Source organism: Copadichromis virginalis, linkage group LG8 (assembly GCF_057382275.1).
Source record: "Copadichromis virginalis isolate Kocher_CV1m ecotype Utaka linkage group LG8, C_Virginalis_male_GT1.1, whole genome shotgun sequence".
Lineage (NCBI taxonomy): Eukaryota > Metazoa > Chordata > Actinopteri > Cichliformes > Cichlidae > Copadichromis > Copadichromis virginalis.
In genome coordinates, this window is record NC_140625.1 from 12,648,566 (window position 1) to 12,665,530 (window position 16,965).

The window sequence follows — 16,965 nt, forward strand, 5'->3', positions numbered from 1 at the left end:
TTATTTATTACAGTGACTTGTGCAGCGTTTTAGACTGGTTGACTATAAAGATAGCCCTTTGAACCTTTGAGCTAACCCTGCGTCTCATTTATTTTTAAAAACGGGTAGGTTCATTGTGTCGTGTGTCTGGTACAATTTTTTGTTTATGTAGTCCTATACACATCATAGCATACACTGGAAGCTATGGAGAAAGGCCTTTTGGTAAACCTTTTGTATTTTGCAATCTGCAACACTTTTCTCTAATGACAAATAGCCTAATATATGATATATATTATCCTCCAGTATTGACAATAAATGATATTTAAAAAAATATTTATTGATTGTTCATATTTGCCTGACACGTGGAATTCTCATCTAACACTTGTCAGTTAGCCGAATTGTCAACCTGTTCTTAAATGTTCATGTAGCACGTACATGGACCTAAGGTAGCTGATAACCCGTCTTTTGTTAGATGTGATGGTATCACACAGCTTTGTTAAATTTCAACAACAAACACTGATGACCCACATGGCACCACTGAGATAGTAAGATGATGACAGTAATTTTTTTTTTCTAGTTTTCTGCAATCAGCACCCTGCTAGCCAAGATCTTCAAATGCCCTAAAGCATGCATGATTAATACTGGACTTTGTACCCTACCCCGCTTCCTCATGATTTCTATTTAGAGTGAGAAAAGTTCAAACTGCTATCTGTGTGTCAAGTTTGCCCAGTCTCCGGCTTGACGCCATTCCCTTTATGAGTGCTTTGGATAAAGCTCCCATGAGGCCTTGTGTGGCTTTACAATAATATCTGAGTTAGTGTTTTGGGACACTGTGTCCTGCGGCTCAAAAACACAACAGTTTTACACGCCTGCTTCTCATCGGCTTAGTTAATCTGTAGTGTAAGACCACACACACACACACACACACACACACACACACACAGATATCTACACCGATAAACAAAAGAATGTCAACGCCACACTGAATAGGACTCCTTTCCATGTTTCTGTTAGGTCCATCCACCACTACAAACCTCTGTGGTATCTTGTATCTTATTTACTGTCCACATTACTGAATAATTACCACACCCAAGGTCTCCTCTGACAGTTTAACCTGGAAACTGTTGGCCCTCAGCAGCCGTCTTGTCTCTTTGTGGTTGTCGTCATACTGAGAAGTGGTTGTGCTGGTGCCGGTGCTGTTATACTGCATTCATAAAACGAAAGGGATGATGTCTCAACTTACCTATAAACATATATGATTAATGTCAAGGAATTAGCTATGTGTGCCACAGCGTCTGATCTGAGTTCAGTGTTTTGTCAGCTTATGTGCCACAATTCATATACTTTTTAGAGTAATTTGATCTAAAATCAGTGGAAGTCGGGCCATGTGACTAATTTACATGTCTGACTCTCTGCAGGCTCAGGTGAGACATCAAAGAGACAATAATTTTGTCTATGCTCTTAGGCCTGCAGTCAGATTAAGATTGTAAATGTTTATAGGGGCATGTTAATGTCGATATCACTGTGAATGTGTGTATATATGTAGACGACTGTGGTGGAGTGGTGGAGCCTGGTACATGGGCTCGCTGTGTTTAAACAGATTGAAAAACCACGAAACCTGTGAGCAGTGTTTAATCAGGTATGACTAACCAAGAGCAAGTGCTAACAGACCCTGTTCAGTGATTTCCCGCTTTGTCTTCAGACCTCCAGTTTTTAGCATAGCACAGCCTTTTGCTGTGATTCATCTTTCAGGAGAAATGATCTCTCCCCAAGTTGGAGTAATCCCAGGCTGACTCGTGGGAGAAAGTGGGATTTGAAAGTACAGTGATTTTACTGTGAAGACTTATTTTTAACTTTACATTTGGGACCTTTATTTATTCTAACTTGTCAGTGTGAATAAGAGAGAAAGCTGGATTCCCACTATACTCGCAGTTAGGTCAACAATCGTGAACATCTTGACTTACTTATTTTTCTATTTCTACTCTTTCCCACAATACTGATAACTCATTGTCAGCACTGACAGCACTGAAATCATTTTCAGGACGCTAAAATGAGAAGAATGACATGCTTGTGTTACCCACTTTGACCAAAGCACTGAGTGCTTTCATTTCATGCGTATGTCACTCGCTCACATATTGTAAACTAGCTTGTCCACACCTTTCGCCCACAAAGTGGAGCTAATAAATCTTCTGCTGTCGGTAAATGGTGTGTTCCTGCACAGAGCCTCAGAGAGCAGTAATCTCTTTACTTCAAAGCTCTGTGGTGTGGTAAGAGGTGCAGATGCAGGGAGTGTCTCGATGAGTGGACAAAAAGAGCCAAGAAGCAAATTTCTCTCTATATATGTGTGTGTGCGTGCATGGGGGTGTGTGCGTGTGTGTGTGTACGCTGCCCAAGCTTGTCACAGGTCATGGTCCGACTGCTTCACTCTTTCTTTTCTTGTGAAATGAGTCTGCTTTTTTGTGTGTGTTTAGACCCTGAATCTTAACATCTCAGGTCACGTCACACACTCTAAGTGGGTAAATGCTGTGCATAAAAGTTGTGCCTTTAATCACAATCAGAATACTTTCATAATCCTTAAGGAAATAATGTGAGTTACAGTTCCTCCAAGACAACAACAGTAACAGACTGAACTAGTTAAATAATACAATATGTTAGAACATTTAGAAAAATAATAAATAGCTGTAATATATACAAATAGCTCAATTTCAAGAGGTGAAATATAAATGATTGACTTGTTAAGCTGCATGGTGTGCTTTTTTTGTGTCTCGAAGGTTATCTGATAAACCGTTGCTGATAGTGTCATAGCTTTGTCTAACACTGTGCCACACTTCCATTGTGATTTCATACATTGTTTGTCTCTTTCTTTCTGTTTTTCTCTCTTTGTTTTTTCTGTGTTTTTGTTCTTTCTGTGTTCCTCTGTGCCTTTGTAGGCTTCTTATAGGTGCGCCCAAAGAAAAAGCACAATCTCTACCGAAAGTCAATGAAACAGGCGCCGTCTACTTCTGTCCCATTACCACCGACACCACTGACTGCTCCAGAATGGACCTGGTTACCTCGAGTAAGATCACTGCGAAGCACTGATGTGATGAAGGGAATGCATGGTTGCAGTGTTGTAGCTGTTTCTGAACTGTTCCATTAAGAGATTTTAGCGAGCTCGAGGGGGGTTTCCTTTAAAATACTTCTATATATGTAAGGAAAATAATGATGAGATTGAACACCATTCTTCTTAAAGATGTTCACTTATTTGGTATTCTGATGATCGATGGTGAGTGAGAGCGCTTTTGAACATTTCTGAAGATTTTCATATTCAGTGCACCAGCGAGGAGCCGTCTTTCACAATACTTTAAAAGCACCTCAACTGAGTTTGTATAGCACTTCCTTAGATTTGATGCAAACATAACAGATGGTGGTGCAAAATGAAACAGCAAACGCAGAGATCTCCAACAGAAGCAAATTTTTAAAAAAACCCAGACTGCATGTTGTACGTACATTTTTTAAAACCCTCCTTCCTGACTTAGCACACTGTTCAGAACCAGTTTGGGTTTAAACTAAAATTTAGGAATCGCTCATATGATTGTTCAACAACGCTTACTTCACACAGCCATAGGAGACTCACAGCTCAGCTCTATTTAGGATTGTACTCCCTCAGTGAACTTCACGTGTTAAAACTGGTTTTCCCCTGCACAGGGCCTCAAAAGGATGTAACTAATGTGAGGAACAAAAAATAATAACCTTTAAATGAACACTAGCTAGCTTCCTCATTTTACAGTAAAGACTAAAGAACTGTGTCAGATCATTTCAGTAAAATCATCAAGCATCCTTTGGAGCATTTGGAATTATTTTTGTCCACCTTTACATGAACAGACTGTTATTAAATGTTAGACCCCACCCCCCTCCCATCCAAACCTAGGGGCAAATGGTATAATAAGAGGATTCTGAATCACTTTTCATGTTGAGGTTAGAATGAGTGCTGCTGCAGTCTCAGCACATTTTTGTGGTTAATATTTGTCAGGGCATGATCCAGGCTGCATGAAGGTTTGCATTTACAGTTTGAGTAGGTGTTCTGATGACTGTGATCACCATAGCCATGCTGAATGTTTCTTTTAATGTAATAAATAGTCTGGAATGGTTGATTTTGTACTGCATGCTGGTTTGATTTGATTAGTGTATGATGGCAAATAGAAATCTGGTTGTAAACGGTCTATTGAAATAAAAGAACAAGAAGTAAAACAGGGAACATTATAAAGCAGAAAAAAAGGTAATTACTCTGTATGTAATGACCTTCCTGTCAGCACCAGCCTGATGACAAATTAAAACAGTTGCTTTAATAATTGACCTACCTCTTTATGACGCATCCACAGCAACTACCTCTGAGATTGTGGAGGGCATGTGGTTGGGTGTGACAGTGTCCAGTCAGAAGGGCCAGCCAGATGGACGCGTGTTGGTAAGATGACTTCCTGTTTTCTTTCTATGAGTCACTACTACCGGTGATATTATGTACAAGGCAGGGTGAGCTGACACACAGGATGTTTTCTTTTATTATTTAGTCTAAGAGATGACACATTTGACTTGTTGCGATGTTTAATTACTGTAGACACACACACCTGAGACAGGATGATACACACAGGGAGAAAATGCAATAATGTCTCATGTTTAGGGAGAAATTATATTTTGATCAAGTGATTTTTTTTATTACTTTTACATTTTAGACAATTACAATATACTGGAGAACACATTTTACTTACAGTGAGGGGAAACTAACAGCATGTTGTTCCTAGTCTGTCTTTGTCAATATGTTTCAGTTTTTGTTCAAGCACTAATTGGTGTAATCTCCATGTTTTTATTTTTCTATCTTACATATTAATGCATTTTTTTAAATATATTTTTTATATTTATTTTTAAATAACACCAGATCACAACAGCAGTCATTTTATATTGTAAGAGGAAAAGACCCTGCAGAGAAAACTTCAACAATCAGACACCCCCCTATGAGTGGGCACTTGGTGACCGTGGGACGGAAAAACTCCCTTTTATCAGGAAGAAATTAATTTTAGCATGTTTCAAACATCTTTGACTGTTTAAACTTCTTTTAGAAGGCTAAAATTGATATCTGGCCCATAGAAAATGATTATTTTGTGTAACCGCTCAAAGGGAGGACCGTTTCCATTGTGTAAATTAAAAAGCAGCGACACTGGTTTCATTATATTGATGTTTGAGATTCTTCAGTTTACTTGAAGCTGTTTTTCCTAGTCACTGAATTGAGCACTGTCAATTTCTGATATGACACACTGCACTTCTTCAATACTTTCTCTGGTCTCCAGGCATGTGGACATCGATATGTGAAGGTAATGTCAGAGAATCAGTGGCGGATGTTAGGAAAATGTTATGTAAGGAGTAATGACCTGACCTTTGACCAAGACGATCAGTGGCAGGATGAAAATTATGACGTCTGCAATCCCAACAACGACCACAACTTGGACGGCATGTGCAACATGGGCATCTCAGGCGGTATATCGGAAACTGATGTCTATTTAGGCTCTCCAGGCAGCTACAATTGGCAAGGTGGGAACTGTCAAGCTAACCTGTTTTGCCTACTGCTGAAATAATGGGGTTACTCATTATTTGCACGCTGTGCAAGTCAGTTGGATTTGATTGGATTGTGTTATGTCTTGGATACTCTTGAAATGTGTATTAAGCTGATTTTAACATTGTTGTGTGATTCTGCTTTGTTTTAAAGGAGATGCTCATGTGATACGGATAGATCTACAAAACCCCTGGAACTATGCTGACAAACGCTTTGAAAGTCTAGAGAAAGCATATAGTTATATAGGTAAGTGTTGGTGTGTCTTTACAACATTTCAAATGGCAAATCATTGGGAACCTTAGTAAGATTCACACTCAATCTCCCTACCGTCAGATAACCATCCAATTGTCAAAAACAGCAGCTCTGATTCTCAAGCATTTTCATTCACAGGTTATTCAGTTCTCGAAGAAAAGAAGCTCCTGAGCTATGATGACTCGACAGTTGTGACAGGGGCTCCCAGATATGAGTCTAAGGGTGCTGTGATTTTTTCAAATAAAACTCAACCAAAGCTTTTGTTGGACCAGATCATCCTTGGGGAACAAGTGGGTTCCTACTTTGGAAACAGCCTGGCAGTGACAGATCTGAACAATGACAGGTGCGTTTCTACACCGGAGAGTGTAACTGTGGGGAAATGAACAATGATTTTTTTTTTTTACATAGATGAGGACGTGATTTGCCTTTTTTATGCATATGGTGCATAACAGTGAAGCAGTGTGTGTCTGAACACAGATGATAATAGTGACTTTCTGTGGCAGGGATGAGGGATTCACTTTGAAATTATGAAGAAATCAGGTGTTTCTCTATCTAGAAATCTAGTTGGTCATTAAGATTCTAGGTAGTACATTCTTTTGAGATGCAGTTAATATACCTTTGGTGACTTGTGTTGAATGGTTAGCTATACTTAGTATTATGTATGTTTATATGTTTATAATTATGTATTTTTGTATTTACATGCATATGTGGATTTTTGTCTTGCATATTCTAGTTGGAATGACCTGATTGTGGGTGCCCCCTTTTACTTTGACCGTAAGAATGAAGTGGGGGGAGCAGTGTACATTTTCATGAACGAGAATGGATTTTTCCAGAAGACCGCCTCAATGGTTTTGAAGGGCCCATCTGATTCTGCCTTTGGCCTTGCCCTGGCCGCCATTGGCGACATCAACCAAGACGGATTCCAAGGTGTGACCATGAACCCAGCATCTCTTTTGGACCTACATCTGATAATATTCTAGTTTAAAAAAGTGAAATCAATCTGTGGTGTGAGCATAAAGCACGCTAAAGGAATATTTCTGTAATTTGAAATCATTTCAGTTGCAAACAAGAGGTATTTAACTTGTCGTGTTTCAAATGAGTCCTGAAAACATTCTCTGCTGCCACCTAGAGGACAAATATTTCCTATACACAAAGAGTGCCTAGTTTTCTTTTCTAGCATCTTTTCTTTTCATGCTTCCAGCACTTGTTTAACTGTAATGCTAATGTCTCCAGACTTTGCTGTTGGAGCGCCATTCCACCAGACAGGAATGGTCTACATATGGATGGGAAGCAAAAAGGGAATATCAAGGGAGCCTAGTCAGGTAATGTATGACATTCTGTGGTCATTTAAAAACTTTATTCAAAGTACTCTTCTGAAAACCTGTGTCAATGACTCCCTCTGCAGACCATTATGGGTAGGACGTTTGGTGAAAAATTCCAGACCTTCGGCTACTCCATCAGCGGAGGGATGGACGTAGATGATAACAGTTACCCTGATATCTTAGTTGGCTCTCTGGATGATCACATTGCCCTCCTCAGGTAGACACAATCAAAAACAAAGTTAAACAAGATATTTCCATGTTAGTTGGACCCCCTTATTGACATCATAGCATAACACACACTGCTGATGTATCGGCTGCACATTCATGATGTAAATCCTCACCTGCTGTTCCACCACAACACAGAGGTGCTCTTTGGGCAATTTTATTGTGATCTCGGTATCATTTGAGTGCAGCGAAGTCTTTGTTGAGCTTTCTGACGTAGTGTCATAGTACGTTATTCTGCTGGAAGGTTGTGGGCTGATCACTACCATGTGACTGTGTATTATTTGTATTAACAAGAAGTTGAACAAATGTACCTAACAAAGTGGCCAGTGAGTGTATATATAATATATAGCAATTTTCTACAGTGACATTTGTCTCATAAGTTACGACAAACTATTTTTATGACATCTATTATTTTTCAGTATTCATGGAGTTATTTCTCATATTATTATTATTATTATTATAATGATTAATTAATTTGTTTTGTTCTGTTTTGCTTTTTAAATAAGAGCTCGACCGGTTGTGCACTTAACCCAAGACTTCACTGTCGAGCCTAAGATTGTGGACGATAAAATGTGCTCTGGAGATAAACCATGGTGAGATGTCTCCTAAATTTATGTCATTCTGAAACTGGCTTATTGAGTGTTTTATCAGGTCTCAGTTCTTCTTCTCTTTCTCTTTGTGCTTCACAGCATTACAGCTACTCTGTGCATGTCTTTCACTCTAAGCACCGGAAATACAAATTTCAAGAAACCTGTCAGTAAGTTTTTCCGTGTTCAATTTTCTTTTTCAAATGAACAGTGTTTCCAACTTACAAACAAGTGCATCACCATGGAAATTCTTTGTATTGTAAGGAAAAATATATATATATATATATTTACTGCATGAGCTTGCTTTAATCTTTTCTGTTTGTTTTCACTCTGTAAAGTGGTGACGTATATAGTAGAGGCCGACAGGGAGAGAAGAGGAAGCTCTCGTGTTCGTTTTCAGAATGACATCAACACTTACACTGGCAACCTGACCATGACATCTTCCAAAACTGCGTGTGAAACTCTCAAGCTGTTTGTAGTTGTAAGTGCGCAACGCAACTATTGCAGATGTTGTATTGACTGTGTTTGTGTTATTTGCAAATGATCATCTTGCTGAGTGACTGGAGAGAACAAATAAACTGCGGCTACCTGATAGTCCTGTGCTTATTGAGACAAGCAAAAAGAAACTCTTTAATTAATTCACAGGAACCTGTGAGGGACAAACTGGAACCAGTGGTCTTTTTCCTCAACTTCTCACTATACGAACCAATACCTAGAGCCAGACGAGCCCCACAGAACCTGGACTTCTTCCCAATTTTGAGCCCAGAGCAGAAATCCAGCCGAAGGACTGAGGTATGGAGTCTTGCATGCACTTCATTTACAAGTTTCCTTTTCAGTAACTTGGAGATGGTAAAGAAATGGTACGGTCCAGTGTCCCCTTGTAAGATTTGATATGATGTTGCTTATTCTATTTCCTGCAGATTCACTTTCAAAAGGCGTGTGGCTCAGACAACAAATGTACCAGTAACCTGCAACTAACAGCAAAGTTTGTTGAAGAAAATGAAGAAAAGCCTTATCCCAGGTAAATTTATATAGTGAGCAACCAAGCATCCTTTGAGTCATTCATGTATAGACACAAAGCTGACTTTTAAAGGTTAAAATACACTAGTTAGCTTGCTCAGTTAGGTTAGAAGATTGTTGCAGTGCTCATGTATATATATAATGCATATGAAGCTACCACCAGTACCAGCTTACCATTAGCTTAGCACAAAGAAAACAAAGTGAAATGTGAAATGTGTGAAATTGTGAGGGTTCCCCCTTGCTTATGGACTCCCATTGGAAAGGTCCATTTTAGCACTTTAGCCATCGTTAGCCATATTTGTTGTTTGTTTTTGTTATTGCTATGTCATGAATGTGTTAGTCAAGCAAAATAATCATTAAATAACAAAGCTAATACATGTTGTCCCTCTACAGTCAGGACAAAGTTCAAGTGCTCCAGTTCAACAGCTCCATAAAGAAAATAGGGCTCTCGGTAAACGTTACCAACTATCAATCTGAAGGGAAGCTAGCTGAAGACGCCCACAGAGTCGTGCTCAATGTCACTATCCCTGATGTGCTGAAATATGCCAGTGTCAGTTCTTTGGTAGGTCCACTGGAGGGCAGAAGATGCCCATTTTTATTTAAATCTCCTTTGTTTTTTAATGCTACTCTTCTTACAAGATGCACACTGTATTGGTTTGGTTTGGTCATGTTTAGCCACATCGCTGGTCATGTCAGTTCCTTAAAAATTAAAACTAATTCTGTTTATTTCTTCTGTGTTTAGAATAACAAAGTTGAGTGCACTCTTCTTGATACAGTCATTTGTGAGGTGGGGAATCCAATTAGCAGAAACGAAAAGGTAGGTTTGAACAGGTGACAATTATTTTTATCTTTTTCTACTGGACAGTTGGGTTTGCAACAGTTCTCATGTGCTTGCATTGCTTTATTAATAGGTGTCTTTCCTGCTCAAGTTTGAGACCTCAGGAATCACCCTACACACACGAAAGATTGAGTGTCAGCTGCTGTTGTCAACGTAAGGACTTTATAATGTTGGTTGCACATTGTATTTTGTTCCTGCTTAATACTAAACAGGGAAAACAAGTCAATATAATACTGTTGTGTATAATAATTAAGTTCATTTTCTGCTTTTTGCATTTTTTTAATGAAGTTTAAATTCTTAAGCTGTTTTAAGATAATGCACACTGTTGTAATTTCTCCAGTCTTAGTGAGCAGAGTGACCTAACGCCTGTTCCTATGGCCTTGCTGATTGAAAACACCATTAATCCAGTCTTCAGCTTGTAAGTCCCAATCGCAAATGTTTCATGACATACTGTATTTCAAATTCAAAGTAATGCAGGTATTTAGCACATAAACCACCTGATTACTGAGAGCAATCACAGGCATCATGGGAAGTATATGCATTGCATTTACTATATTTCTTATACATCTGTTAGGTTAGGCATGTCTCCCGTGCCCCTAGAGGACTTTTAGGTTTTTTTATGTGGTTTTTGGGGGGAGGGTTCTTTCCTTCCTTCCATCAACCATCTCCCTAAATCGGTACTCGGTCATCAAAAAATCTGAGAACCCCTGTTGTACATGAAGGGTAGATAAATAAAATGGTCAGCGCATCATATTACCCTCCTTACAGTTTGTTTACTTACACTGTGTGAAACATATCTGTCTTTTAGCTTATCCAGTGAAAAGTCACAGGTGGAAACAGTAAAGTTTGGTGGGACAGTGATGGGCGAGTCAGCCATGGTCAACACAAGTGACGTGGGCAGTCTGGTGGAGTTCACCTTTACTGTGAGTCATCTTCACCACTCAGAGATTGTACATTGTATCTATAATGTGTGTTACTCACCCACATTTCCATCATCCCCACCCTGTCTTTGAAGCCAGCACTTCAGAAGTTTAATATTGCGTCGGCTGTGGATTGTTGTGTCAGCCATGGTTTGTGGTTTAAGTGTGAGCAGGGGTGGATACTGTTTAGGAGTTACAGTCACCATGTTGTTATTTCATACCATCTGATGTATTTCACTTCTATTTTTAATGTTTCTGACTGCTTCCACCTCTAGATGAACACAATGGGACAATCGCTGCAAGACATAGCAACCCTGGCTGTGGAGTTTGAGTGGCCCTGTGAGGTAGCAAACGGCAAGTGGTTGCTGTACCTGACGAAGCTTGTTGTTCAGGGGGATTCTGAAACGGAGTGTAAACCTCCTGGGAATGTGGTCAACATGCTTAACCTAACTGTAAGGTTCTTTTTAACACTTTTTGAAACGTGTGATATCTGTGAAGATGACCCAGAGTAAGACCAAAAACAAAAACTTAACAGCAACAAAAAATACACAAATCAAACTTTTAAGACATTCAAAAACTTGAGCGTCACATAAAAATGAGTCAACATCTGTGCTAGCCTCTCTGTGAAGCCATACAGAGAGGCTAGCTGTACTTTCAATCCAGTTCAGTCTGATGCAACCTTATTTATAAAACACATTAAAAAACTGACCAAAAATATTAATTTCACACAGTAAGAACATAATTAAAATATATACGCTTTACATACAAATAAACACTTCTATAACTCTCAAAATCACTAAGTGATCTGACGATGGATAAAGCTGTATATTTATGGATATATGTTTATCCAGTTTAAAATCACAGTTCACTTGAACTCCAAAGTTGATTACAGTGGGTTTAATATAAGGTTCCACAGAGCCCAATTTTGAGGCAATGCCAGCATCACTGGGTTTAAGTATCACAACCTCAGTTTTTCTGTCATTGAATATTTAAAAATATAGAGCCATCAAGGGGTTTGATGTCCCTGAAACACTCTGTGTTTTTTAAAGACCTTTTTAGGGTAGGTAAATTTGATGATCATCAATATAAAAGTGTAAAGAACTGCCATGTCTTTTTAAAATGGATCCTAGGGGTAAATTGTAAAGGTAAAAAAACAAGCCTGGCCCCAGAATCGAACCTTGGGGAACTCCACATAGCAATCACTGAAACTGAAAAACCCCCCAAAAAAAACGATGTACCTCGTTGAAACATGTCATGAGTTAAGTAAGTTGAGGGATTTTAATCAAAGAGTTAATTTCACTAAGCGTCTGTGACAGTTGTTAAAAATATTATCTGCTTGGTTTTTTTCAGCTTTTACAGGTCTTTGATAACAACGTGAAGTTTTCCTTAAGAATATCAAAAAACAGTTGTACTTTACCTCTTGCTATTGATGTTCTGTTTTCCTGCGGTCTCATCTGACACTGCGAACAGTTTCATTCAGCCATTGTTTAGGTTTCAGTTTAGAACAGAAGTGACAGTGTCAAGAATAGTTTGACCAACGACTGCGGTATCTAAACAAGGAGGACTCCATAGTCTCTTTGGCAGTGTCAAAAGACGCAGAGAATTAAACAGCAGTTTAAAGGTAAATATATGACATATACTCTGAGTTAAATTCCATCAGCATCCAAATAAGCTAAAGTGCTTATGTTTAATTCACTTACCATCTTTATTTAGCACATTAGCATGCTAGCTTTTACTCATTAGCACTAAACAGAAAGTACAGCCAAGGCTTATCATTACATTTTTTAAACAAACATCAGGTACTGAACCATAAACTGTGAGATATATTTTAAACCCATGAACCTTACCTCTAAATACAATTTCTCAAATATCAACCTTTGAGAAATTCATTAGCATGAATTCATTAAGCTAGGTGGGTCATCAACTTGTTACGAGTGTTGCTCAAGCCGATGTCAGCATAAACTCAAGTCAGCGCAGTGTGAATAAATGTCAATTTTAGAAAAGTGGTGTGAAAATGGTCTTAATGCCAAACCACTGTTCAGAAATACATTTTGGAAAAAAACATCTGTCGCCACACACAGACCTCACAAAGCCCCAAAATAGAAAGCCATAGTGTATGCAGCCTATATATAGACAGCTGAAATGACAATGCTATTCTGAGAAAAATGTAATAATGTCTTTATCAAACCAGTAATTAACCCTCTGATGTAATGTCTCTGTCTCCTCTGTTTCCTCTTTTTTCTTCCTTTTTCTTTCTTCTTTTTTTTCTCCCATCTTGCAGTTGTCAGAGAGAAGACCTAAGCGTACTAAGCGACAGATTAGAGTTAAAGGTGAGAATGACGTGACCCATTCAAATATTATTGAGCCACAGGCAGCAGTCACACTGTCTTCTACTCCCAAAAAGAGGTACCAGTTGGTAAGTCCTAGCTTTATATTCCCTTAACATAATCATGCGTATATGTGTGACATTTGTATGTGAGGAGTCTTGTGTACAGAATTTAATATCTTTCAAAATAAGTGGACTGACAACCTCACACTGTGGCAAATACCAACGTCAGTAGCATTAACATTTAATATACAAATTGAGTCATCCATTGTAGATAATAGGATTTTTCTTTTTAAATCTAGTCTTAACTGTCAGTATCTGTTCACTCTCTAATAGAGTTTCTTTCTTATGGCCTGTTAAAGGATTGCTCCAAGGGGACAGCAAAGTGTGTGACGTTTACCTGCCCGCTGCTCAATGTTTCGAATTCAGCCACGATTTATGTCCGATCCCGGTTGTGGAATAGTACAATGTTAGAGGTGAGCTCCCCAGCTAATATATATTGTAGATTCATGGAGATTTTTTAATTATATATCAAGTGTGCTGTTAGATCTGATAGGCCAAAAACTCACTTGGCAAGGTGCTGTGTAAGCTTCTTCACACTTAAACACGTTGTCTTCTATTCATGCTGTGTCTCTCTTGATCACTGTGATATCTGCTGTCTGTGTTCTTCTCTGGCATGTCCGTGCCTCAGGATTTCCATGTGTGCAAATAGAAGGGCAGGAAGGTGCTTCCTACCCACTCATGCTTTCCTTGTACACATGTGGAAGGAGTTTATTCTAGAAAAGAGCTATATGACCAAATATAAATAAGTGCAGATTGAAATAACAATCCTATTTTACTGTTTATGCCCTGACATTTGGGAAAATGTTCTGATGTTGTGTCTGTGTGTGCCTACAGGACTATTCTGATGCATTTGTAGTTGAAGTTAAAGGCCAAGCCACACTGAAGCTTATTAATAATCAATCAAACATCAAGATGGAGAGTCAGACGGCCTTGGTATGTGATGATGATGGCAGGAATTAAAATGATGCTTATGATATGATAATATATTACGTTCTTCACTTTTCTTGTAGTTCAAAGTACAAATAGAACCAGAGGAAAGGGTGGAGACGCCCTATGAGCTTCCCCTGTGGATCATCATCTCTGCAGCTGTAGCAGGAATTGCACTGCTAGGAATCATCATTCTTATACTATGGAAGGTGAGATTGTGTTTTATTGAGCTTTAACCTCTGTTTTGACACCTTAGTCTAACCCCAGAATTCATGCGCCTTCCTCCAGTGTGGCTTCTTCCAAAGAGCCAGCAGGAGGGAGATGTATGAGGCCAAGGCCCAGAAGGCTGAGATGAAGATCCAGCCCTCTGAGACAGAGAGGCTAACTGAGGACTACTGAGGCCCCATGTCTCCCAACAGCATACACCATTGGGGCTTTTGGGTAAAAACACCCCTTTGAAAGGATTTTTCTGTAGATGCTGTCAGTGACAGCACCGAGCTTGGGATGTGATTCAACTAACCACTTCGACTGCTTTCCTTGCAGGCTAACACTGCACTGTTGATCTCTGTATGGCTAACTTTTTTTCACTGCTTCTTTTCCATCTTGGGGAGGATTCACATATACATATATACACTGCCTGGCTTTCCTTGCGCTGCTTTTGCTGAATACTTGAGAAAAATAATGTTATAATAATAAAAATAATAATGTTATTAAGAGAGATGGAAGTTGCTTGCACAGCTTTTTGTTTGGCTTGAAACTGGTGACATTTATGCTTGCTATAAATAATCACCATGTAGCATATGAACAAAGAGAGCTAACAGACAGCTAGCTTGTTTAAATGCTCATTCAAGCTCTGTTAGCTCGCCTTGGGACTGATTGGTTGATGCCACATCGATGATTGCACCAGCAACTCTTAGTGCATTCCAGATTAAGTTGGAAGACGGAATTTCAGAGTTCCCAGTTAGAATTTTCATCTGGAACACACACCAAAGTAGCCAACCCTAACTTGACAAGATGGTGGCAGTGAAGAAAAACAGTAGCAAAAATGTAAAACATTTGATCTCTGCTACCACCGTTGTGTATTTATGACTGGTTAAATAAATGAATGAATGGCTCTACTGCTAAGAAGCAGAACAAAAACATTTTTTACGTGCTTTTCCAACTTTACAACTGGAATGCAGTCACCTTGGAAGTGACATCACTCCCAAGGATTGACATCTGACTTCCGAGGTATCTGTATAAGAGGATATACCTTAAAGGAACACACATATGTGAATCCTCCCTTAATCAGCAGGGTAGTGCGTATTTCTGTCTCTGTCAGCGTGAATCTACTCAGCTTCTAAATCCTAAATCTTCTTCTTAAGCCATTAAAAAACTCAGCTCTCAAACTTTTTAATGTCACCTTCTTCCTTTCTTTTTTTTTCCTACTAGCTTGGCTTCTTCAAGCGAGCCATCTACTACAGAATAATGCCAAAACACCAGGGAGTGAAAATTCGCAGGGCTGAGCGTTATCAGTTCAATCTGGGGTTTCAGCCCGAGGAGCCACAGAAAAAGTATTGGATCACAAGTTGGACAGAGATGCAGCATTACTACTACTGAGGCCTTTGTTTTAAACCCTGAACTGCTCAGTGTCAAGAGGCCAAAAAACCCTGGGCTAGACTGAGCCACGTGGACCAACATGGACCAACTGTGGATAGTGCATTCATTTTTTTTAATGGTTTTATTTTTTATAGACTCTTTTTTTGTGCAATACACTGAACATTTTGTTCCAGAGATTGTAACTTGTTAAGCGCTTGTGAATGTGCATGTACTTTGTACATTAGAAGCTGTGTCGCATACAAAAGTAACTGGTTTTGATTGTGTTGTAGGAGCTAATGTACTGAATTTTTTTTTCTGTATGTGTATTTTTTTATATCTTTTTTTTCCCTAAAATTTCTGAGAAATGTTGCTGGTCATTTGTTGTGCTGTTTCACACCGTGCCTATTTCCATATCTAATCTGATTGTAAATGTCCTTTCTGCTTCTATCACTTTGTGGTCAGGAGTCAGTGACTCTGTTAGGGATTTAATTCAAGATAAGCTGATTTATACATCATTTTCAACCCCTACACTTAGAACATAATGACCAGCAGCCGCTCTCTTATGAGTGAATGTTCACATCAAATGTACCCTGACTTTGCGTTGGAATGGTTTTGGCGCTAGCCTCAAATGCATAAACAGCCCCAGCGGATGCACTGTAATTTCCTGCATTGAATTCCACAGCAGTGTACGCCGAAAGCAGGTTTGTAACAAGTTGAAAAGCAATAGCTGTGTGTTGATTTAGTCAGGGAGTATTATTTATTACATCATCTTAGGCTAATACATTAACATACATATCTAAAGAATGTCATACAGGGAGTCACAACACTGGATTAGTTTAGTAGGATGATGTCTTTGTGGAGACTTTACGATCCAGTATACATAGGTACGTATAAATTGTATATAGTAACAAGTTGCGTTAAATTGACTGTTTTAATGAATTTGTTTTCTCACTGTCACTGAGCTTTGTATTTTTAAAAGACAGTAAGCCTTCTCTTGGATTGTTTCTAGGCCTCTGTGGCCCCCGTTAAGGTAAACCTGTAATGATAGACTGCTGTTATAAGCCTGTTATTAAACAGTCTCTGATGAGACTAAGTGTTGCTTTACTGCTCCAGTCTGTGTTACCTGAGAGCCTGCAGGTACTGTGTTCTGTTGTGCAACTGTAGCCACTAAAGAGGTTGTATTGACTCTGTGAGTAAAGAGGGAAGGGCTGAAAACAGTGCACAAGCTCTTTTTTTTTTTCATCGTGTGGTGTTGCCTTTTTTATGTTACTGTGCATTTTTTTTATTGTAATGAAATTGTTTTTAATAACTTTTGTAATTCATTCATGTCACGTCTCCAGAGGC

The 16,965-nt window shown here is 38.9% G+C and overlaps 1 protein-coding gene across 3 annotated transcripts in view; it reads left to right on the plus strand.

The window, feature by feature from the left end:
• Positions 1 to 16,720, plus strand: part of itga3b (integrin, alpha 3b) — a 30,104-nt gene extending 13,384 nt beyond the window's left edge. The window contains exons 2-26 of one of the 3 annotated variants that reach the window (XM_085465854.1): positions 2,910 to 3,037; positions 4,341 to 4,423; positions 5,301 to 5,541; positions 5,717 to 5,809; positions 5,954 to 6,158; positions 6,549 to 6,742; positions 7,049 to 7,137; positions 7,221 to 7,354; positions 7,869 to 7,955; positions 8,052 to 8,119; positions 8,288 to 8,430; positions 8,595 to 8,741; positions 8,870 to 8,970; positions 9,363 to 9,531; positions 9,712 to 9,786; positions 9,881 to 9,960; positions 10,148 to 10,225; positions 10,616 to 10,730; positions 11,003 to 11,179; positions 13,009 to 13,143; positions 13,416 to 13,529; positions 13,951 to 14,049; positions 14,127 to 14,252; positions 14,332 to 14,484; positions 15,475 to 15,539. In XM_085465854.1, the coding sequence (XP_085321980.1) occupies positions 2,910 to 3,037; positions 4,341 to 4,423; positions 5,301 to 5,541; positions 5,717 to 5,809; positions 5,954 to 6,158; positions 6,549 to 6,742; positions 7,049 to 7,137; positions 7,221 to 7,354; positions 7,869 to 7,955; positions 8,052 to 8,119; positions 8,288 to 8,430; positions 8,595 to 8,741; positions 8,870 to 8,970; positions 9,363 to 9,531; positions 9,712 to 9,786; positions 9,881 to 9,960; positions 10,148 to 10,225; positions 10,616 to 10,730; positions 11,003 to 11,179; positions 13,009 to 13,143; positions 13,416 to 13,529; positions 13,951 to 14,049; positions 14,127 to 14,252; positions 14,332 to 14,442 (2,992 nt within the window). In that variant the 3' untranslated portion in view covers positions 14,443 to 14,484; positions 15,475 to 15,539. Of the gene's footprint in view, positions 1 to 2,909; positions 3,038 to 4,340; positions 4,424 to 5,300; positions 5,542 to 5,716; positions 5,810 to 5,953; positions 6,159 to 6,548; positions 6,743 to 7,048; positions 7,138 to 7,220; positions 7,355 to 7,868; positions 7,956 to 8,051; positions 8,120 to 8,287; positions 8,431 to 8,594; positions 8,742 to 8,869; positions 8,971 to 9,362; positions 9,532 to 9,711; positions 9,787 to 9,880; positions 9,961 to 10,147; positions 10,226 to 10,615; positions 10,731 to 11,002; positions 11,180 to 13,008; positions 13,144 to 13,389; positions 13,530 to 13,950; positions 14,050 to 14,126; positions 14,253 to 14,331; positions 14,485 to 15,474 lie in introns of those variants that run through there. The other 2 variants (XM_085465853.1, XM_085465855.1) reach the window with 2 other exon arrangements.
• Positions 16,721 to 16,965: the final 245 nt, after the last annotated feature.